The 23,812-nt window shown below is 35.5% G+C and overlaps 1 protein-coding gene across 1 annotated transcript in view; it reads left to right on the top strand.

Annotated features, from left to right (window-relative positions):
- PCDH17 (protocadherin 17) overlaps positions 1 to 17,648 on the top strand; it is an 89,516-nt gene extending 71,868 nt beyond the window's left edge. Inside the window, exons 5-6 of the mRNA XM_037378250.1 lie at positions 8,090 to 8,164; positions 16,397 to 17,648. Coding sequence (XP_037234147.1) covers positions 8,090 to 8,164; positions 16,397 to 17,079 — 758 coding nt within the window. The 3' untranslated portion in view covers positions 17,080 to 17,648. The remainder of the gene's footprint in view (positions 1 to 8,089; positions 8,165 to 16,396) is intronic.
- Positions 17,649 to 23,812: the final 6,164 nt, after the last annotated feature.

The raw sequence follows: 23,812 nt of genomic DNA on the forward strand, positions 1-23,812 counted from the left end.
ATTTTAATTTGCAGCCTTAGTTTCCTCCATGGAACAGATTCCATGAATATGATGAATGATGCCAGGAATAGAGAATGTCATTAAAGAAGCTGAATTTAACCCTTCCCTTTAAACATTGTCATTTGGGATTCCCAAATCCTATTGGTAGACACTGATTGCTGAATAACACGTAGGAGGGAATTAGCTAGATATGCATTGGCTATGTCTTTGGAGAATGCTAACAATAACACCAGTTCTGTTTGTCTACCTTTAGGATATGAACAAAGAATATGTTAGACACAAAAGATGAACAACAGGATTTAGCATGGTAAATAGATGCATGTCCCTGCAGAAGTCAGGTAGCAAAGCAGAGAGAAAAATCCTAACAAGAAAATGCTGCTTACTACTTGCAAACAGTTGGCCTTAATAGGCAGATTGTCACTGACCTTCTGTACAGGATTACAGTTTTGCTAGAAGGAAGACTTAAATTTTAGATGTATTCATCCATGTCATCAAAGATGCATGTTGTCATCACAGTTAGAGCAGGCTAACTGACATTGAAAGCTTATAGAAAATGCTGTATTTTCCTTTCTAAAGGTAATGAATAAAAAGTAACAGAAATATACATATCCTTCTCTGTGTGAAATGCTTTATTCTGTATTTTTAGTCCACTTTGATTTCCTGTTTTGAATAGGCAATTATATTCAAGGATAACATTTGCCATTTGTTTTATAAAACAGATTCTTGCAGTAACCAGAATAAATAAATTCCTTTAGATATATTTTTTTTCAAAGAAAAATTACGAAAAAAAGTAATTTCTAATGAATTAATCCTAGTAAAAGTTATGGAAGGTATTTTACATAAGCATTTAGGTTTAATATCTGTTTTCTTCTCTTTTGTTTTTTAACTCAAAAATTAGACTTACATGATAGCTTCTTTCTATTCAGACTGGTTAACCTATTTAGAATTGCCCTTTATTTTTCTGTGCTAGTTTTATATTTTTTCATATAATTTTAATGTTTATTTTATTTTTAATATTCCTGAGTTTTTATTTTTCATATTCCTGAGTTTCTTTCTACTCTAAAATAGTATGCTCTAAAACTGAAAATATCTACCTAGTATATTTTGTGAATATTATTACTTTGTCCACTAATGGCTCTGAAATATACTTCTTGAAGTTATACAGGTGCAATGAACTGCGCATGAAAATGTTGAAGGCAGTTTGTAATATTAAGCTGCAATTGAATTTATTTGTATATCATGTAGACCAGTAGGCTGTAGTGGATAAATGCAGTCATGGTAATATATCACAGGAACATTTGATAATGCAGATGTACTCTACAGGATTACCATCATTGGTTTTCCACTTGATTATGTTTAAAGAAAAATTAACTGCTAAATAAGTGTGTCAGCTTTTCAAAGGACTGAGACTGATGTTTTATGAACAAAATTGTTGACAATAGTTTATCATCCCAGTCTGACTTTCTGAGAAGTATTGACTCAACATTTTTTAATCAAAAAACACGTTTAAATTTAAAATTTTAAACTGAGAATTTATTTAAAGAAGGAGTATTTGCATTGATGTTGAAAGCCACAGAGTTAATGAATGGAAATCCTCAGTCCTACTCAACCTTTAAAATAAGAATTTTGAGATCAGAATTATTTCTGAGAATGGAATTACTGACTGGTAGGAATTCCAGGTATGCTGCTCTCAATTAATTTTATTTTGTCCTTGGAAAGACGAGAAGTGACATACCATGATTTACTTTTGAGCATCTCGAAGAACTTAAAGTCTGACTCCAAAATCCAAGGCTAGCAATTCTGTACTCTCAGGACAGGCAGGTAGATCTGAAAAATCTAGTACATAAATATGGGCTATGACTCATGAAGCTTCCTTCCCTTTATTTTCCTACTTAAGCAAAAGCTTTGGTAATATTTGCAGAAGATCTGTAGGCTTGAACTATAGATGAAAGGGAAAATTGGATTTTATCATCTTTGCAAGGTATCCAGCACCCTGCTGTCTTTAGGATTCAGCTAGGTCTGTGAGCCAACAGAACCTGGGCTGCAAAGCCAAGGTATGGCTGGACAGGAGAGCTGGCAAGAAGGATGTTGGCTTTCTGACTTTAAATTCCAGCAGGAGCTAGGATGATGTGCTGGTTATACCTAAGGTGCCAACTTGCTCTGTAGACAAAGCATAGTTGATCAGTTGATCAACTGCTGATCAGCAGCTGATTTGTCTTCCTAAATTTCTGGAAATGAAATAAATAATCTAAGTTAAACTAAACTAAAATGCAATATGCCACTTTACAACATGTCAAACATCTTGGTTCTGTGAAGTTGGCAACGCCTATACATCAGCAAAGCCACTCCCTGCTATGGTTTTGACAAGAACTTAGTTGGAGCCAGAGCTGTAGCTGCAGTGGACCAGCTACAGTTTGCCTCAGTGAAGAGCAGCAGATCCCAGTATGTTCCTTCAGGGATTTAAAATAACACAAATTTTAATGCTGTAAAAAAAGCAGTAGCTTGGTATAAGCACAGTAGCACAGTATTAGGGGAGAAGGAAAGTTGCTTTACTTTTGCAATAAAATAGCTCAGTGGAAAAATACCAGGAATCTTGATCAGACTAGGTATTGAATGAATAAATTCTGTGGAAATCCCAGAACTTATATGGGCATGTAATCACTGGGTTATTAGTTTGCAAGGGGACAATTTTCCTACCAATGGGAGGACAATCTTCATTAAGAGCATGTCTTGGAAAAGGTGATTCATAATGCTGAGTTACACACCTAATTTCCATCTACATTAAATTAGGGAACATTGGACCTTTATATTCAAAACAGGCAGTTTTCTGAGGGCTGAAAAGCTTAAGGCAGCTAATAGGAAAAGCCAGACCGATGGGTATGTATCCCTAACACAGCGGTAGATATATTCAAGATATCAGCTTCATGCACATTCAGTGAAGATAGGTAGGCCTATCCGAGAAGTGGTTTAGGTCTGGAGCTTATCACTGAAATGAATGCTTTTTGAATCCATCCTTCTCCATTGCCTCTAGAGACAGCGTAAGAATTCTAGCCTAATGTCAATTGTCAGAAATTAAATTGCGTGGCAATCTCTGTTTCTTGAATGAAATAGTTTTTTTTCTTATAGCTGCTATTAGGCACCTGATGAAACTAATATTCATCCTCTGACTTCCTGTGGGGTTTTCTTCAGTTCCTTGATTGACAAGAACTCCCCCTTAAAAAGCAGATTAGATGAAAGCTCTCTCTGGTTTGCTTCATTGTTGAGTGATAATAAAACTTAAACAGGAAAGGTGAAAAAAGTATGGCCTGTCTTCCTGCTTACGAGGATTTAGTGCACATGGTAGGAGGAAATCAGGCTCTCCAGACTTCAGCTGTAGGAATACTTTTTCCCTGAATCCTAAATTAGGGAGGTACAGTTGCCTTAGGAAAGACTATACTTAATAGTCTTGCTCAAAGACACAAATCTTAGTAAAAGAAACACCTTGAGCTTATTTCATTTTTGTTATCATGAATGATGTCAGATGTCAAATCAACAGCATTTTTTTATCTTACTTTACAGGAAGAATATTTTCTGTGTGTTGTCCCAGTTAGAAGCATTTTTTTTTTTACTTTGCTAGGGGGTTTTGAGATGAACATCAACACAAAGTTTAAACTTCAAAAAGTCTTCAACTTAGTATTAGTTCTATGCAACTACCTCCGTCTTGTAGAGTATTACTGTTCTGCATGGTCAGCCTAACCAAAGAACAAGATTTTCCACGTTCTTTGATCTTTTAAAAATATATTGAAATCTGAAATCAAGTGCTTTGCCTAAGTCCTGACTTTTCTGGCAACAGTGAGCTGAATAATGTACTGATATATAGAGTCCTTCTAATATTATCTTTAAAAAAAAAGAAAAAAAATACATATCTTCATAATCAGTCCATCTATGTCTGTCAAATGATGAAATGCTCTGAAGTCTGTTGTTGATAAAAGGGGGAGGACCCACAATCAAGAAAGGGTGGGTGGGTGGTGGTGGTAGTGAAGAAGAAGAGAATAAATGGAAAAATTAATTCCAGCTAAAACAACCCCATTTGATTCAGAGGCTGTACAAAGTGCCAAATGTCATGCTAAACGAAGAGCATAATCTCTTTAAACATATTCAGAAGGCAGAGCTGAAATATTTTGCTTATAGCCATAGTACAGAGCTCTTTGCATATCTTGCCAATAACACAAAAATAATTCTACAAAAATCACATATATCCTTTCATTTATTTCTTTTGCATTAACCATCTAGGTTAGAGGGTTTTTACATACTAATACTGGGGACAATTAAGTCTCTTTAACACAGAGACAGATGCCAGATGTATGCATGTAACAGTTACAAAGGAAGCATATGCATAGTATCAACTCTACAAATGGTCGGGCTCCCTAGGCACTCGACAGTTTTGAAGCTAAGGGAGGGAATGTTTTTATGTTATAACATTTTCCCTTGGTGGTAGCAAATTAGCTGCCTTGTATCCATCTTCAGCTGGAACTGCAGAGAGTCACTTGAGAGCTTACAAATAAGTTTAATGCTGTGCTAAACTGTTTCTTAGATACCTGAGAAGTGGGATACATGCATGCCAGTGCTGTAACAAGTGGGCTTTAAAAAAAAAAAAAGTTTGAATTTTTGGGGTTTTTTCCTCTCATAAGACAAATTTTTCTTACCTTAATTCCTTACAGAATTTGTTCAAGGTCAGACCAGGCTTGCTTTCAGTTATGGTGCTTCACACACAATTTTTGTCTCCTTGGGAATTAAAGCAATTATTTTTCTTAAACAAAAACAAAGCAAAGCTACATTTTTATTAGGAAACCCAGAGGCTGTTTTTGAACACCCATGCAGCAGATATCAGGGGCCAGTTTTCTCTGCTTCCCATTATTTGTGATACAAGAATTCAAGCCAATAATAACTGTACAGGTCTCTTGCCTTTTCTTTCCAATAGAACAAAATGGCTGGGAGGAAAGGTACCCATTAAAATCAAGTCATGGTGGAAAGCATACATGAATCTCTAAATCAAGTAAATATTATAGTGATAAGTTCCAGTAAATGAAAAGGTCTCTTTAAATACTCTGAGGATGTTGTTCATGATCCATGTGTAGCACAGGTTTTACTGCACTTTATAGTATGTCTGCCCTATTTCTAGGGGTGTAGTAACTTCATCACCTCTACAGAGTAAAGATTTTCTTAAAGGAAGTCAATAGATTGACACTGACATATATTCTGAATCCTTCAGCAGCTTTAATGGTAGCAGCTGCATCTTTTACTTGCTTTACCAGAACAGTGTTTAACTTACGTACTGCCTCACTGCTGGATTTCCTTTGTAGGGTGTTCAGATAAGTAAGCTGAGGGCACAGTTAAGAGAAATTATCCTGACTGCATCTTACTTGGTGGTGGTGTTTGTAACTAGCTTTTAAGTCTATTTCCAGGACTAAAATACAATTTTTATAAGAACATGGCTCAGATGAGAGATTGCCAGAGAACAGAGAAATAGCTTCTAAGAGTTAGCAGGCTTAAAAAGTGAAAACAATGAACACATAATGACAACACCTTTAGAAATAGTTCCCAAATTAACAATTTTTCTTAAAGGTATGTTTTGTCATATCACAGTACTCTGATATCAATACAAAACTTGAAGATATAACAAATGCAAAGACGACAAGTAAAAAGGTGACTTTCAGTTGAGCAGCTCAGCTGCTGGAAAGAAAAGTAACTAGCAGGAGAGACTTTCTGCATTAGTGTTCTATAATCTCCTCAATCCTTGAAAAATATGAAAGTGAACTGGACCTTAAGGTTTGTGATGAAGGATTTGGAAAAGAAAGATGTGACTACTCTGAGGACATCTTCACTAAGTGTCTTTCAGAGATCTATTTACATTTCATGAAGAACATGAAAATATGGTTTTAAATCTGTTTACATGTACAATTTTTTTTTTTGCCAAACTGGTCAAAAAAAGGGTCAGATTTGAAAAATGCATCCTCAATTATTATTTCTGATTGATCCAATTGGAGCACTATGCAGGCAGAAAGCTAAGATAGCATTGTGAAACTCAAATTCCTAACAGGTTGTGGGTGCTTCATAAATAGACATAAAGGTAATCCCATTCTGCAAGTCTCTTTCGAAGGTGGTAATAAAGGACAACACCAGCATCTAGTAAACAATAGTCTAGGGCACCATCTAATCAAACAATAATGAATACATTACTTATCATCGCATAGGCAAGACTCTATATGAAGCTCTGAAATATTTTTTTTTTTCCTAAGAAGATATTTTTGTATCTGTATGTCCAAGTGAGTTCCTTAAGATGTCTGGATAACTTCATAGTATTTGTGAGCACTGCATTATGAAAAATGTTCTTCATCTTGTTCTGTCAGACACGTTGTACCTCCCATGAAGTCCAAAGTATATGACCTGTATACATCAACCTTCTGAAGCAGAGAATGATACCCACTGGGCTTTTCCATCTATCAGTATAAAACAGACATGGTCTCATTATGTCTGGTAAAAGAGATTTTGAATGTAAATCCAGACATACTGGCAGGAATGTGGAGGAAACTACTCTTTTTCACCAAAGTGGCCAGATTTTGAATGGTTCAGCATCCATATAGCCTTTAGTAATTTTTTGTGAGGCTTAAAAACCCCCAAAACAGACAGCATTTGAAAAGCTTTATTGCATTGATTCTGTTTTGGACAAAATCATGCTCCTACACAGAATCTGTCAGATTTCCATTCAAGAGAGTCCACCTATAGTCAGGATGAAAACAGAGCCATCAAAAGGGCATAGAAACAGATTTCTTCAGAAGCTTGTCATGTCTCTCTCCTCAGTGGCACCCTCATCACTCAATGTCTGTAAACAAGTTGTCATATTCAGATTTGAGACAAGTTTACAAAGCAAAAATCTTGGTGCATTCTAATTAAAGATTTGTATATTGAGATAATTGGCAACTGTTGAGGGAGGCTCAATGGTGTAATATATAGCTGATTGTTGGTGGCTTGACAGTGTGACACATGGGGATAGCTTCCTTAAATTATGGAGCTTTTTATTGGTATTTTCAGGAAATTTCAACAGCATGATTATATTTTCATTGATGTTGTCTTTCCTTTTGTTAGTCATAATCACTTTTACCTCTTGTCTCTAACTGTACAATCTATTAATATTTGTATAGGATGCCTCACAATGGACCTCATTAGTGACCACATTGCCACGGTACAATATACAGTGTTAACATTTACTAAATATTACAAATTACATATGGAAATTATTGATATTATGATTATGAATAGCTTACAATAAAGTTAGTAAAAAGAATGTGAATATCATGCAAATTTTACAGATGATTATGCAAATTCAGTTAGATTTCAGATTTAAGAGTCGTTGCATTTTTAGGTGCTAGTACTAAAACAATTCCACTGTAAAATCTGTGGAACTGGCTTGATCAAGAATAGCAAAATGTGTTATATTAGAAATGTTTATTCTAACAAATCCACAAGCCTGTTCTCTTCTGTAAATTACTGCAGTTTTGTTTCTCTTCTTTTCCAGGAAACAGCTTTTGGGCTCTACAACAAAGATTTACTGTTTAAAATGGTGAATTTGTCAGGTTACTAAAGTTTCCCTGTAGCTTCTTAGCTAAACGCAGGGCTGGCATAGCTAGCCCTTGTACATTTCCTCCCTGCAGCCCTGGGCTAGGAAAAGGTTTTTTTATGGTGGGATGGGTAAAAAGCTAAAATATCTTTCCATGACTGTCATATGGGCTTCTTACTGCAAATTAGAGTAGGTGCCAGTGTGACCTACAGGCAAATGTTGGAAACCAAAACCGTGTGTCCTTCCTCAGCCACTCCTCTTTCTCCTCTAACAGGAAGAAATGAGACACCCTTTGTACTAGTCAGATATTTTCAGTTCACTGCCAACTATAAACTTCTGTGTACCTTTGAGAAGCATAGTGAAAAATTTCAAGGCCTGTGAGCTGTGGCTGGGCCACAGATAGACATTTTCTACTGTGGAAGTTTTGACATTGTGAATTTTGGAAGCAGAGCCTTTCCCTGTCTGTGACTCACAGGTTTGATTTGCCTCCAGAACAGCAAGGCAGAGGCCAAAGACCCATTCTTGGGATCTGTGGACCAGCCCGCTGTGAGGATGGAAAATTTTCAGGTAACAGAAATGTTTTCTTGCTCTTATGCTGTCTTTAAATACAAATATGTGATTGCCATTAAATTGTAAGCATGAATTTAAAGCATACTTCTGTAAGAAAAATACTAAATGTTCTGTAGGGGTCCATGTAATCCTGAAATATTCCTCCAATATTTATGGTTTGTGACAAATATGAACTAGAATTAAATCCATAGGACCACCATCTTTTTATTGTTTTTGACATGTTTTATGCCATGTCAATATAAAAATATATTCACTTTATCTTGTGTCCAGAAAACAAGGAAAAAACAACAAAAAACCCAAACAAAACCCCAACAAACAACAACAGGGAAACTGCGTAAGTGTTACAGACCTCAGAAGCTCATATTTATAATATCAGGAAAAGACCACGTGATCCAAGAGGTTTAAAAGTGGCAGTCCATTCTCACTTTACTGCCAGTCATTTTGCTCATCTGAGCTATATAATTGCTTTGCCTAACTGAAAGGACCCTTTAAACAGACAAGCCAATATAAGTACTGATTGGAGACAGCTCTGTTTAATAACAGCAAGCATGTGTATAGAAGTATTTGTTTACCTCTGCTCATTTATGTCAAAATCAATTGTAATTAAGCAGGAAGCCAACCACAGAAGTAGTACTTTAACTGATTGTTCTCATCCGAAGTGTCGTATAGTCCCAGTATTTAGGACATGTCAGAGCAGCCCATTATTTTTCTCCTGCAATAAAGACCTACTTACAGTCCCTTCAGTTCCTTAGTAAAGGCAATTGCCTATCTCAAATAAAAAAAAAAAAAAAAAAAAAGACACTATTTCATATAAATTCAGGGCAGTGGGGGTGGGGGGATGTTCTGGCCATAATACAGAAATTACTGAAGTTCTGAAAGGCAATGTTATTTATATTCTCTGTTAGACATTAGATGTCATTTATTGTCCAACTGTTTACACGTATGTACAGAAAATACAGAACTTTTGTATCTATTCAAGGTATTAAAATAGATAAACCATACTTTATTTTACCTTGTTTTTTCAAAAGCAAGTACTGGTGGGGTTTTTTACATAGTATGTTTGTGGTTAGACCAAAGAAATATAAGCTACAGAGGATTTTATACCTTGTTTCATTATTGAGTGAATTCTAAATGAAAATACTTTCAATAATGAACACAAATTCACATCAACGGTGAAATGAATCTATCTCCTAGGGAAGTCAGTGTGAACTCCATGCATGCATTCAAAGGCAGACCTTTTTCTTTGCAATGTGAAACAAGGGTCAGCAAACGTGCATTGCTGTTCACTCTGTAACGCAATGAAGAACAAGAGTATTTCAAGAGTGAAGGTAGACCATATAAACAGCACAAAACTGAAACAGAAAGGAGAAGACATTCACTTTGAAATGGGTCGTCCAATGTATTTTTCATTTGGAGCTGTTAGTTGATAGCCACTTCGGTCAACTGAGGCAGCCAATGAGCCAGCCCTGACAATCAATGATTTTTTTTTTAGCTTCCGTATTTATAGAAAAGAAGAAATAAAAAGAAAAGTCAATTAGAAGGAGGGGTGTCTATGTGATAGTAAAATCTAGGCATCACCTGTTGAAATGGGAAAAAAAAGGTAAATAAGATATCTGAAAGATAGGCTAGCGTTTCCTAGGACAGTAAAAAAAAAAAACAAACCAAAAACCACACCAAAATTTCTGACACTTTAAAACACTCAGTGTTATTTCTGCACTTACCTAGCCATATTCTTATTTAGCCTTCATAAATGAACATAGTGTAATACGGAGCTACATTTTTTTTATTTATTTTGTGAGTAAAACGTTCTTAGAAAAGAATGCATTTGATTGACCATTTACCAGGTCAAATTTTATAAATTATTATGATTTGAACTGTGCCTCATTTATCTTCAAATACAATTTGATAACATCATTACAGGTTTTGGGAGGAATATGGTTGTCTAGTTCGAGGTATGTGTCTGGGTTTGTATATAGGGGAAATCAAGTTTTAAATGTACGTCTGTACATATGCATATATGCTTTTATGTGTTTTTTATACTTTTAAATTCTGATTTCCCCTCTCTACACAAGCTTGGGCATTTACTATTATATTATATAGAGTATTTTGATAGAGTATAGTGTTCTTCATCTTATATACTTATACTGTTATAAACACAGTACATGAAATATTTATTGAAAATGTTTGCTGATGTTTTATGTACATGGATTGTTTAGTTTTTATTTGCATTTCTGCTTTGTGCGTATGTGTAATTTAAATAATTACAGTCCAGTTAAATTAGAAAAAATACTGTATTTATTAACTCATTTTGGCTACATTGAGTCAGTGTTCAAAAAAAAAAAAAGAATTCTTGAGTTTCTTCTTCGTTATCATTATGCAAATTTCATATAATTAGTGAGCCAAACCAATATATCTCAGTTTTAGCCATTGGAAGGAGCCAGCTATCTAAAGCATGAGTTAATTAACTTCATAGTGCCATATATTTAGGGTTAAATCAGTACCCATAATTAATTCTGTGCATAATATTTGTGAGGAAAGTATAGGAAATTAAAGATAGCACAAAAAAATACCTTTTACTTTAAGTTTGCTACAGAAAGCGTATGTTAGACACAGCTTCTCTGGTAATATAGAATAAAATATACAAGGTATGTCTTGTGTTGAACCAAAATACATACCTTGCATTGCATTTTTTTATGTTGTCAACATAACTTTCATCCTACGCCATCTGAAATTTCTATCCACTACACTTTGCCTATCCAGGTGACTTGTTTCCAGATAGCTTGTTTCCTTTTACTTTCTATAGCTGATAATTTAGCAGTTCTATTTTAGCATATGTTCTCCCCCAAGTGCTAAAGCACTTCTGACTGTTTACCCTTAAAGCTCCAGAGAGTTAGGAAAACCCCTAGGCTGCTTCTGTTTATTGCAAACACTTGGACTGTTAAGGGTTTATTTTCAACAGGAGGGAGACAAGTGCAGAGATAAAGACAGGTGGTGCATATCACTCTACCAGCATATCTTGCTGTACAGTATGGTGTATGACCTCTTTTACATATATATATTTATATATTTACCTTTAAATTGATTCTGTTTTCTCATCTATACTAATTTGGCCCTTGGTGGTAGTAGTTCACTTCATGTTTATAGTTTCTGCTGCTAGTACAAAAATGCCTGTTCAGTTTTTTTCACTGTTAGCCATAGCAGTCAAAGTTACAGGCTAATGGTGAGACAAGCAGCCTATAATGTATGATAATCAATACTGAAAATCCATTTCCTATGATGTGACATAAAAGAGTTAAGTGAAAAGACACAGATTTTCAAGACTAGAACACCAAAGCCCATGCAATGCAGGTGGTTTTAACTTCAAGGTCATTCAGTATTTGTTTCTTCTTTTCTGACTTCATATTTAATTCAGTCACTGCTAGGATGCCCAGGGAGCAGAAATGGAAAATTAGTCAATACTGTGAGTATGAATGCAAGTATAAAAACTGCTTTAGCAAATGCAGGAAATGAGAAGGGGAAGGAAGATATGGAGTGCAATACATATATAACATATATATGCTATATGATATATATCTTTTACTTAGAGATTGCCAGCAAACTTTCTATCTTTATTGGCAGTAATGAATAATGCAAATACTGTGTAAGAGTCATCCTCATACCCAGTGTATGGGTACATGTATAAGAGCTAAGAATTTAAAATCTTGGGACATAAATTGGTTATAACAAAATTAACCTAATCAGTCTTGAAAATCTCAAAGCATAGTTTTTGGCAAAGCACTGAAAACAAAATGTAGTTAACTTATTTCCAGTGGCTGAGAACTTCTTTAATCTTTACCTTTCATCTGAAGTTTGTTTATTTAAATCTCATCTCAGGAATTTTTTTTTTTAAACAAATACTGTTTGGTCAAGTTTTAGAATAAGAGACAGTGCTGAAATACAGTTTCCCAGTTGTATATTTCATATGTATATATATGTTGTCAAAGTAGATAGCAGAGAATTGTATATAAATATATGAACATTTATTTAATGCATTTTAAGACAATATAACACAGAACTACTACCAGAAAAGCAGGAAGTTTTCTTTCTACAGATGGTGGTTTTGTGGTCTAATAACAGGCTGTAACCTAATGAAATCTTCCCAGTTGTGTTTACTAATAGTCTCCCAATACACTACGAGGTGTTGACACATTAAAGTTGGTTACAAAGTTTTACAGGAAGTGCTACTTCCCCCCACTCCTCACCCCCCGCACCACCCACACACCCCACCCCCGTGAAAAAGAAACGAGCAAAGAGGAGTCCTGCTCAGAGAATTGAACTGCTCAACAGAGAATTGAAAAGAGAGAGAGCAGCAGAGACAAGTGTTGGTCCATTGTCTGTGCAGTTCTGGACATTTTGTGGTAGCTAGCACACATCATGTTTTTACTTTTACCTTTTGTTAAAAAAAGACCAAAAAATATTTACAAAAAATAATACAAAGGATAGGTAAATTTACAAACAATTGTTTGGAAAGCTGATTAATTCCGTATGAAAACCATTAAAAGTGCCAGAACTTTTACTCAATGTTGTCATGATTTCCATATAAGAAAAAATATTTTTAGATATAGAGAAAAACCTAAAGAAAACATCTATTCTTTCCCCTTACTATACAAGTTCACTTTTAAAGCTAGAGGCTGAGCTTACACAAATCTACTCTGTAGGATTAGGATGAAGAGCAAAATAACAAAATTAATGAATAGCAAGCATTTACAAAATCTAAAGTTCTAGAAATAACATTGAAATGGTTGAGCTTGGAGCATTTTGTTTTTTTATTTTTCTGTTGGATTTCTCTGATAAAATGAAATGAAACCTGGCTAGTATTAACTATTGCCCATCCCATACTAAAGCTTGGAACCTTCCTCTCCAATGCTTTTCCCCTTGTGCTTTTTAAAATACATTGATCTGGTTTTGTGGAGGTTTATGTTTCCCTTTTTTGAGAGAAAGAATAGCATTTTCACTTGGCTTTTTTAAGCAGCAGCTGTTTGATGCTGTAGAAGCTCTGGAAAACTAGATATAGAGAACTTTAGTAGAGGCGAACTAATGGGTGGAATGAGCTGTATAGCAATGTCCTTTATTTGTATGGCTCCCTTTTTATCAAGCATTTGTCACTGCATATATTGTCTCTATGGTTATGCATACCAATGCCATCCCATTCAAGTTAGGTAAAATCAAACACTGCAAACTTAAATGTCTTCCTTAAACTCTTAGTTCTGTCTCTGTGTTACATTCCCAGGATTAGGGTTGTCTTTCACTCATGCTTTACATTATGATAATTCTAATTTTTATTGTACACTAAAACCAGCATGCACCTTACTTTTCCTTAGAGGTCATAGAATTATAGAATGGTTTCAGTTGGAAGGGACCTTGAAATATCACCCAGTCCAACCCCCCTGCCATTGCCAAGAATATCTCTCACTAGATCAGGTTGCTCAAAGCTCCATCCAACCTGACTTTTAAATCTTCCAGTGATGGGGCATCCACAACTTCTCTGGGAAACCTGTTCCGGCATCTCACCACCCTCATATTAATGAGTTTCATCCTTATGTATAATCTAAGTCTACCCTCTTTCAGTTTATGCAGCCCAGGATACAATTGACTTTCTCGGCTGTAAGCAAATGTCCAATTTTTCATTCCCCAGTATCCCCAAGTCCTTCTCCGCAGGGCTGCTCTCAATGATTCATCCCCAGCTCTGTATTGATAGTGGTTGTTTCCCTTACCCGGGCGCAGGATCTTGCACTTGACCTTGTTGAACTTCATGGGCCCACCTCTCAAGCCTGTCAAGGCCCCTCTGGATGACATCCTTTTCCTCTAGCGAATCAACTGCACCACTAAACTTGGTGTTATCTACAGACTTCTGAGGTTGCACTCAGTCCCTCTGTCTATGTCACCGATGCAAGTATTAAATAAAGTTACTCCCAGTGTGCACCCTTGAGGGACACTACTCGTTACCAGTTTCCATGTAGACACTGAGCCATTGACTGCAACTCTTTGCATGTTGCCATTCAGCCAATTCTTTATCCATCTAACTGTCCATCCACCAAACCCATATCTCTCTAATTCAGCAGCAAGAATATTGGGGGTGGTGGGGACGGGACTGTATTAAAGGCCTTACAAAAGACTAGGTAGTTGATGTCCATAGCTCTTCCCTTGTCCACTGACACAATCTCTCCATCATGGAAGACCACTAGATTAGTCAAGACACAGTCATACTTTGGTGAAGCCATGTTGTCTGTCTCTAATCACCTCCCTGTCTTCCATATGTTTTGATATATCTTCCAGGAACATCTGTTCCATGATCTTACCAGGCATAGAGGTGAGGGTGACTCACTTCTATGAATTTTATATTTTAAACCTTTCTGTTATGTTATTTTCCTCAAAAATCACCCTGTGTTCTCCTCTCCCTGTACCTCATTCTCTCTTGCTTTTCGTATTTTTTTAGGGATTACATCAGTCTTAGATTCTAAAATCTTGAAGGAAGGGAGCCCATACACAGAATGACACTTTTTCACAGATCCGCATCATTAACAAGTGTCAGTTCTGAGTAAATTATCCCACCTCATTTTGACCGATAGTTGTGACATAACAAAATTTTGTTTATATTTAAGCCACATTTATTCACGACTTTTTGCAAATGTGAACAGTCAATGCTGTTTACACTATTGGATTCTCACAGATCACCTTTGGTGTTTATTCTGTCAGGTTTCTGTACACCTTTGCTGTTTGTTCTGTGCTAGGTTTCTGAAGTGCACCTGTCCATGAATCTGGTGGTGATAGCATAACATTACTATGAATATCTATTATAATTTAGAAAGATGACGATCACTTAAATTTTCCCTGTCTTTGGGTCAACATGTTTGCTCTGCTTTTCTGAAGACCTGTTGTGCGTATTACTGTTTCATCATTACATTGAAAGGATACTCACAGTTTTTTGTCTAATTGCAATTCTAAGCAATTTATAAATAGTAAATTCCTCAAATAAAATTAATATTTGAAACCATCTACCCATTTTGCGGAAGAAAATGCTTAAAAACTAAAGACTAACTTATAGCTGACTGAAACATGGAGATGATAAAAGGATTTATGCTATCAGTATCAACTAGAGAGTACCAGCTAGAGAGTACTGAGAAGAAAACAGAAAGCAACTTGGGTCAGACTTGTGTTTTTCTAAGAAACAGATTTAAAGGGTATTTCTGGAATTTTCCTTATCCTTGACATGAGGTTAAAGTTATGCTTACAATTATAAAATGGTAAATGATGGCTCAAATGTATTCTATTTGTATAAAATGACAGACAAACTAAGGCTTTTAAAACGAAAGTGTTCCTTGAATTGTAGAACAGAAAGTATCAAAATTTATGTTCTAAAAGTCTTATTTAGCTGTATTCTTTGAAAGAAGTAAGAATATAGGAATCCTATCTGAAAACATTATCAGTTCAAACAGTGTGTCATGGTTTATCATTCTTCCAAATTGTATGTATTGAGCAAATCCATTTTCAGTTACTTGCACCAAAACAAAAAAAAGGGGAAACTGATTACATGATCCATACTCCAATCTAATAAAATTGCAATATGCACTTTTTGACAAGCTTATATTTAATGCATACTGATGGAAAATTCTACTTCTCTGTTCTCAGCAGGAAAAGTAGGCTTTTTAAGAAAACCTTTTTATTTTGTGACTGTCACACAACATAACAATTATAAAAGAAATGGAGGTGACAAAAATGAAAAGCCAGCTTGGAATTTTTATGAAGTGTTTGCATTTCCAGAAAGACAGTCATTGCTCAGTTATTTGATTTGAAGAATTAATCCTGATAATGCCTTTTGAATTCCTTAAGTACTGTTCACTCTTTTTCTAGGATGAGTTTTACAGAACAAAGCCTAACAGATTTCTACAGCAGATTAGTTTACAGATGAAGCTGAATTCCACTGAGAATAATTCTCTAATGACCCCTTTATACTTCCATTGGGCTGTGTGAATGCTTTCATATGTAGAGAACAGAGTTAAATAAATCTATTGTGTCAACTAACAGGTTTATGCAATCCTTCTGAAATACTTTAATTATAGCTTCTTTTTCTCCATAATTAAGAAACCAGATGTCAAGTAAGTCCATCACGTGTTGATCATAGCCTATCCATTAGTTTAAAGAAATCCACTTATAATTAGAGTTTTTTTCTCTTTCTCCTTTGTTTTACAGAGCAAGAAGAATGTGTTAACTGCACAGATGAATGCAGAGTGCTTGGTCATTCTGACAGGTGTTGGATGCCACAGTTCCCTGCAGCCAGGCAGGCTGAGAATGCAGATTATCGCACAAATCTCTTTGTACCCACAGTTGAAGCTAATGTTGAGACTGAGACATATGAAACTGTGAATCCCACTGGGAAAAAGACTTTTTGTACATTTGGGAAAGACAAGAGAGAGCACACTATTCTCATTGCCAATGTTAAACCTTACTTAAAAGCCAAACGTGCCCTGAGTCCTCTGCTTCAGGAGGTTCCCTCAGCATCGAGCAGCCCAACCAAGACATGCATTGAGCCTTGCACCTCAACAAAAGGACCACTGGATGGTTGTGAAGTGAAATCAGGAGCCTTGGCTGAACCAAGCAGCCAGTACTTGTCAACTGACAGTCAGTATCTATCGCCTAGTAAACAGTCAAAAGACACTCCCTTCATTGCATCAGATCAGATGGCTAGGGCCTTTGCAGATGTGCATTCCCGAGTGAGCCGAGACTCGAGTGAGATGGACTCTGTTCTGGAGCAGTTAGACCGTTCAGCCCGGGATCTAGGCAGGGAATCGGTGGATGCTGAGGAAGTTGTGAGAGAAATAGACAAGCTCTTGCAGGACTGTCGGGGAAGTGACCCTGTGGCCGTCAGAAAGTGAGGGGGAAATTAAGGACAGGCTGGCAGTTACATTCCTCTTCTGCTGATTAAAAGTAAATAAATAAATAAATTCCCTGGTTGTAACAGATTTACAGGAATGAAGGAAGACCAATGCTGCTTTAAGGCTTTTAGTGAACATCTGAAGTGCCCACAAGTATGTTCTTTTCACTGCTCTTTCTTTTTGACAGATAACACTGGTTTCATTTTGACCAAACTTTCATTAGGACAGAGTCAAGTACACTAAGAACAAAACGAAAGAAGGAAAGACAGTGCCATTTTGACAATCTGCTAGGAAGGTGTGAGAAAGATGGAATGGAAATACGTCTGATACTTTAAGACTGTCCTCAATAGCTGATGCTGACTTTACTGTTTACGTACAAACCCCAAGAAAAACAGGGTTGAATAATTCTGACCTGTGGTGGATTTCCAGCAGTCACCACAGGCTTCTACTGAAAGTCCTAAAAAGAGTTCTTGTAGTAGTCCAAGCGACACCAAACATTAACATTCATTTGTGGTAAACATTTATGTACAAAGTTATCTGCCACAAATATGGAAAAAAGAAAAAAAAAAGAACAAGAAAACAAAAAAAACCCATTCCAGATCATTATTTAGCAAAACATATCCTGATCATTAATAAAACACTTCATATCATATTAAGGTTAAATGTAAAATTATATAGTCCATCTTGTCCTGCACACACATAAGCTAATACACTTGATAAAAAAAGAAAAAAAAAAAGATTTTAATATCTATTTAGCTTTTTAGTGTCCAACAAAACTATAAATAGTTAGTGGTAAGTTTAAAAAAAAACTGAAGTAAAATAAAGTTTGAAAAAAAAAATAGTTACCTTTAAAGGTAATACACAAAAGAAATTAACATTATTAACACTTTTTTATTCATTTGTGGACACTAAAATAGCTCAGGAAAGTGAAAATGTCTTAGACATCCACAAAAATCACATGATCATTTAAATGTGCAGATGTAAGAAGATTCAGTGTGTTTACATCAAATGACATATTTTTATTGATTTATTGCAGATTCAGTGCATATGAGCCAAATTGTTGAGTGTATAAGAGCTATATTGTGTATTTTATTAAATTAATATATAGTTGTGTTGCAAAAATATTTGGGCTTATATTGTAAATGGCAAGTGTTGCCTCAGTAGCTGTCGAACTCTATGAGTTTTGTTTTTTCCTGCTTCCTTTTCCCCATGGATTGTGGGAAGCAGCGCCTCGGAGCAAAGTCTCTTGTTTAATGTATGGTCTACGAAGTACTGCAGTACATAATCTGTTCAAAATGTGTTTGAGTGAGCTGATGGAGCTAACCAAACAGCCTACAAATACATCCATCAGTCATGGTCATGTGCAAGTCCTTGTAGAAGCTTCTATTACAAACCCATGTTTGATAACAAAAATTACACTCGAACCAACATCTGGAACCATTTTGGTTTAGGTTTTTTTTCTCCCCCAAACACATGCAGACAGCCTGTTTAAGGTAGGATATATGATTGACTTCTTAAGAGATGCCCCAGTTTTCAAAGTTTTGGTATTAAGTTCATAGAACTGAAAAAAAAAGTCAATGCCAATGTGGCATGGGCAGCATTTTATCCAATTCTTTAGAATGTGCAGTTGTTTACAGCAGTTCTAGATATACGCTGCTTATTTTGTAGGGTGTTTTTAGTTTGGTTTTCATTTGTTCTGAAAAGTATTTCCAGAATAACTTGGGAAAGATTTTCTACTTATTTTTCTAAGGGTGTTTTTATTGCGTTTGAAAAATTCAAAATTGCCTTCAGATGAAAGTTAAAAAAAACCACATTCAAAACAAACTTGCATGGAACAAGAAGCAGAACAATAAAACATTTAGCTCAGGATTTTTTCCTTATATACTTCAGATACTTGTTGGAAATACCACTATGACACATGGTTTAAAAATGGTGTGTTTGGTTTATTAAATTTAGTCAGTACTATACAAACATATAAAAGAGGCTGGCAATCTCAAATCCCACAAAGCTGTAGTTGTCATCCGTTCAAGAAAGAAAGTTGACCCAACAGCCTGTTTAGATGTTCGGATTGCTGTTAAATGGTGATTTTAGCTAGTCAGTCTTACAATGAATTGTCTTCGGGAGACAACCATTCTGACAGTTTGAGTTTAGCTCCTCCTGTTAAAAAAATCTACAATTACATGTAAGAAAAGGATCTTGTACATGTTTTATCAAGCTACTCTCCATGTTTTGGACAATTTATGTATCTAAAATGTGGTGTTGTCTGTGTTATAATTTATTTTTTTTTTTTCTGGCCAGGAAACTCGAGATTGGTTTTGCTTGATAGCTTGATAGCTTGAAATTCCATAGTGGAGAGGATTTCTTATTGTTTGATCAGTCTCTTATACGTATTTCTGTGGTGCTCATCACTTCAGTGTCTGTGCACCAAGTCTTTAGCTCTGCCAGTGAGATCCATTATTCAGCAAAATCTAAGCCAGTATGTAAATGCAGTAAAGTGATGGAGATTTGTGTATTTTATAAATGATTTTAACACTGAGTAACAAATTGTACAATTCATTGTATGTTTATGAAGACATAAAACCACAACATTCTGAGAAAGGGCTGTGCCAATGTAAAAGGAATTTACCTTAAGGCTCTCTGTCACTAGTGATTTACTAGCTTTAGCTGTTTAACACATTATCTGTATTTAGTAGTTATTATTTATTTACCACTCTGAGGTAATTCAGAATTCATGACTCACAGCTTTATAGAAGAGTTTAGAAAATCTTGCTTTCCTTTAATTTGGCTGACAACTTCCTTGTGTTGTAGATCTCTGTCATACTGCTTCCAATAAGGATATCCCAGCTTAAAAATTCTGTTTCACAATTTAGAATGGATACATAATGAACCAATAAACCAGCAGAGCTTATACAATGTGAGTTTTGCTGGTTCAGTCAAAATTTACAGGATTGCGTGTGAAGGAAGTACTACACACAAAATAATTTAAGAAGTGTTTTTTCTCCATGCTATTTCTACTATCACCACTGGAGAAAGAGGCAGGAATGAAAGATAAAGCTTATGAGTTATTGTTCTCATTCCTTACATACATGTTTTATAAGACTGAAAGAAAATATCTGCCACATGATTATAAAGGGATGGTAAAGTTAAGGGGGGCGAGTTATGTAACTAATAAAATTGTACTGTACACTGTGAATAGCAACTAAGGCATTCTATATATTTTTTTTTATTTTATTAATGAAAGCCAGCAACTGGGAGTTCCTTAAGCAATTGGCCAAGCAAATCAGGACTCAAAATCTGATTTTTATTTTTTTTTTTTAATATTTTTCTTTTCTTTTTTCCTGGTGTATTTATCAGGAAAGATATTCTCCTGAACTGTGATTTGTCAGTTGAGAATATAGGTTTCCCAGTCCAAGCTACCCCTAGAAGCCAAACATCTCCCATAGTGGAGCAAGGTTCACGATTCAAACTTTCAAGCTGCTTACTGTCCAATGGAAGGGAAATTGCTGAGGTCAAGGAGTCTGAAGCCTAGCATGGTATACATCCACTCATTATTGTTTAATTACTTTCTTTTGACATCAGCCGGTGATTATTAATACATTAATTCAAATGGGAGTTTTGGCTATCAAGATTTGTTGATTTGCAGTGTAATTGAATGAAACCTGATTAAGGTTTTGACTTCTCTGGCCCAATTGTGCTACAGGTTGGCATTCTCATTTATCAGCCCCTGTCTCCCCATATGGCTCAAAGTTGCACCAATGACTGGTGAATGATACAAAAACCAAACAAAAGCAGCATACATTGTATGGATTATCTCAACCGCTATTGTTTAATGGCTGTGTTTAATGTGACCTATCTGGAAAATGAGGACTACAAATAAAAAGCAATTACTAATAGTGGTGTTGCCTGCTTTTGCATTCATTAACACAGAAGAAATGTGTTAAACACTGCATACCACAGGGAGCCTGATGGTAATTACTTTGGAAAAACAACTTGTGGCAATGTGGTTGTTACAGCTAGTTATCAGTTTGCCAAAAAAATGACAATCCCTGCTTCATTTATTAGAAATGTGTAACCGTTTTCTCTCAACAGGAAGGTGAAGAGTTTTCATCAAGCTGGGTAAGTTTATCTTTTAAGCAGCTGATGTGCTGAATCCCTACAGGCTGTTATTTGCTCAGAAACATGGAACTGAACAAAGGATAGTTTGGTTTAGTACACTGGTGTGAGTTCACCAAAAGCATTATAAATGAGAGTATAAGTTCTCAAAGACTGTCAGCTCAACATGAAAGATCAAAACACTGCTTGAGTATACAAGTGGAGAAAAAAATCTGAAGAATGTAAAGGGTTGGGCTTTTTTTTGTGTGGTGGTGGGTTTTTTTTGTGGTTGTTGTTGTTTGTTTTGTTTTAAATGTCTCTTTCTTAAGACCCTGAGTGATAGAGGTAGCTAATTTTATTCACGTTCCTGTAAACAACGTGACAAAATGCTGGGGAAAATATGACAAAGTTCTATGTCTGGTTGTTTGAGTCTTTTGTTACAATTTAACACTTTCATTAACCTCCTTTTTTCTGTTTGCTTTTTTGTGCTGTTTGAGCATCAAGATCAATCCCTCAGCATATGTGGCCCTTTCCGTCTGCTCCTGTGTGATTGTAGCAATGACACACCAAATAGTGCAAAGCCTCCACACGGGATTTTTTGGGTTTTGGCTGGGTTTGTTTAGGGGCTTTTTCATTTTTTTGTTTGGAGTTCTTCACTGATAATTAAAAAAAACAGGCATTGCTTTTGACAGCAGAATATAATTTTAGTTTGTTTAGAATACTAGAGGTATTATGAAGACATGTGCTAGTCCTACAGGCAGAATTACCTTTTACCCATTGCATGTTTTTTGCAAGTCTCTGCTAGCAACAAAACCAGCCTGCATGTAGTTAGCTGGCTATCCTAGGCACAGAAAAGGCTTATTGTTTTATTCCCTTTTACATATATCTGTCTTTCTACATTATGCTGCTGAAGGCCTCACTAGACATGAGATGTTGCTCTTGCTGTCTTCAACTGTGTGTAATTCAGAGCTTGGCTGGATCCACAGTGTATGTAGAACAAGTCATAAACCATCCTGGCTTTCTTTTACCCAGAATACAGAGTCATTGGTTTCTCATTTGGAAAGTGGCTAGTCTGTCAAACAGAGATTCTTAGAGCTCCTTTAAGGCAACCATGTATAACTGCTTCAGGGTGTTCACTCATGGGATAAATACCCTATCCTTATCCTTTATTGAGTCTAAGACATGAAAGCAGCTGAAAGCTTATTTCTTCAGTTAGTAATGTTTCCCTAAAAATGAAATTCCTCCAGAAGAAAGAAGGGACAGCTCTCTGCTGCATGTATAGCTTGATTTGTAAAAGGTCACCTTAGTATCAGTAATGCATGCAGAAACAGATCAGGGAATTAATGAGCCATCCAAGAATTTTCTGAGATGTATATTCCATGATGCATATGTTATGATTCAGGGAAGAAAGCACAGTATCTTGGTGTATTTATTGCTGATGGTTTCCAGTAATTCCTTGCTCACAAAAATATTTGGTTCGAGATCTGGGCAAATATTTTTCTCTCATTGGGAGACAAACTCCTTTTTATTATATTTTTTTAAAGTTTTTATTTTTACTTTTTTCCTAAATGTATGCGGGTCAAATTGTGGGCCCTTTGTTTTAAAAATCAAAGTGTTCTGACATGGTTCCCTCCTTTAGTTTCTTTGGGCTAGAGATAATACCTTTTTTTTTGGACAAGACTCCAAAATGTCCTGTTCTGTGATTTATCTTGGTAAGAAGCAAGAGTATAAACATGGCTTGAAACATAGGTTATTGGAAAACAGATTTAGATTTTGACTTGCTGAGAAATGGAATAGTTAAAATTCCATTTCTGAAAACGTATTGTATTTAGTACTTTGAACTCTATGGAAATCTTCTTAAAGTGCACCTACTGAACTGCTGCCAGAGAGCTAGGGGATCAGTCAGTCAGTTATCCTCAACTTTCTCAAAGTTAAAACCAACACTGAAGTTGCATCTGCAAATCAATAGATTGCTAGTACAGTACAGAAAATATGTTTGTAATAGCTTTGCAAGAAGAAATACTCCTTTAACAAATTTGCAATTACATTTCGTAATAGCTGTAAATTTTCCATCATTTTAGGGGCAATCACATATAGAACCCTTTTTAGTGGTTTGATTTGAGAGTGATAAAAAATGGATCGCTGTGCATCAACATTAAACTGGAATCACCGTATCTGTCTGACCATCAGAAAATGACATTTACTTCTGTTATTACTGTTTTTCAGAAAATGTTCCATGCATTTATTTTTTTAACCCTTATAGCACAGGCATCTTTTATGATGCTACGTTATAATGATTTATGCAAGTGCCCTTTTTGTTAGTCACCACTCCCTCCTTTTAGTATGTCCATTTAAAATACTATACATTTCAAATTTATCTCATGTAAAGAATTTAAAGCAGATACCACATCTGTCTTCAAAGATGTTTGACACTTTGTACTATATAATTTAAAAATATTAATAACTATATTGGTAGATAAGACCTCCATTTATTTCTTAAAATTATCTGGTTTAAAATTGATAAAATATAGTAAAACAATATTTTGTTTCCAATTGAAACACTTATCTTTTTATGAATAAATTCATTTGCTGTTGTGAGTTCAGTGGGAGATCCTCTTAAGAGAGGTACCACACTTAGTAA

Source organism: Falco rusticolus, chromosome 2 (genome assembly GCF_015220075.1).
Source record: "Falco rusticolus isolate bFalRus1 chromosome 2, bFalRus1.pri, whole genome shotgun sequence".
NCBI classification, from domain to species: Eukaryota; Metazoa; Chordata; class Aves; order Falconiformes; family Falconidae; genus Falco; species Falco rusticolus.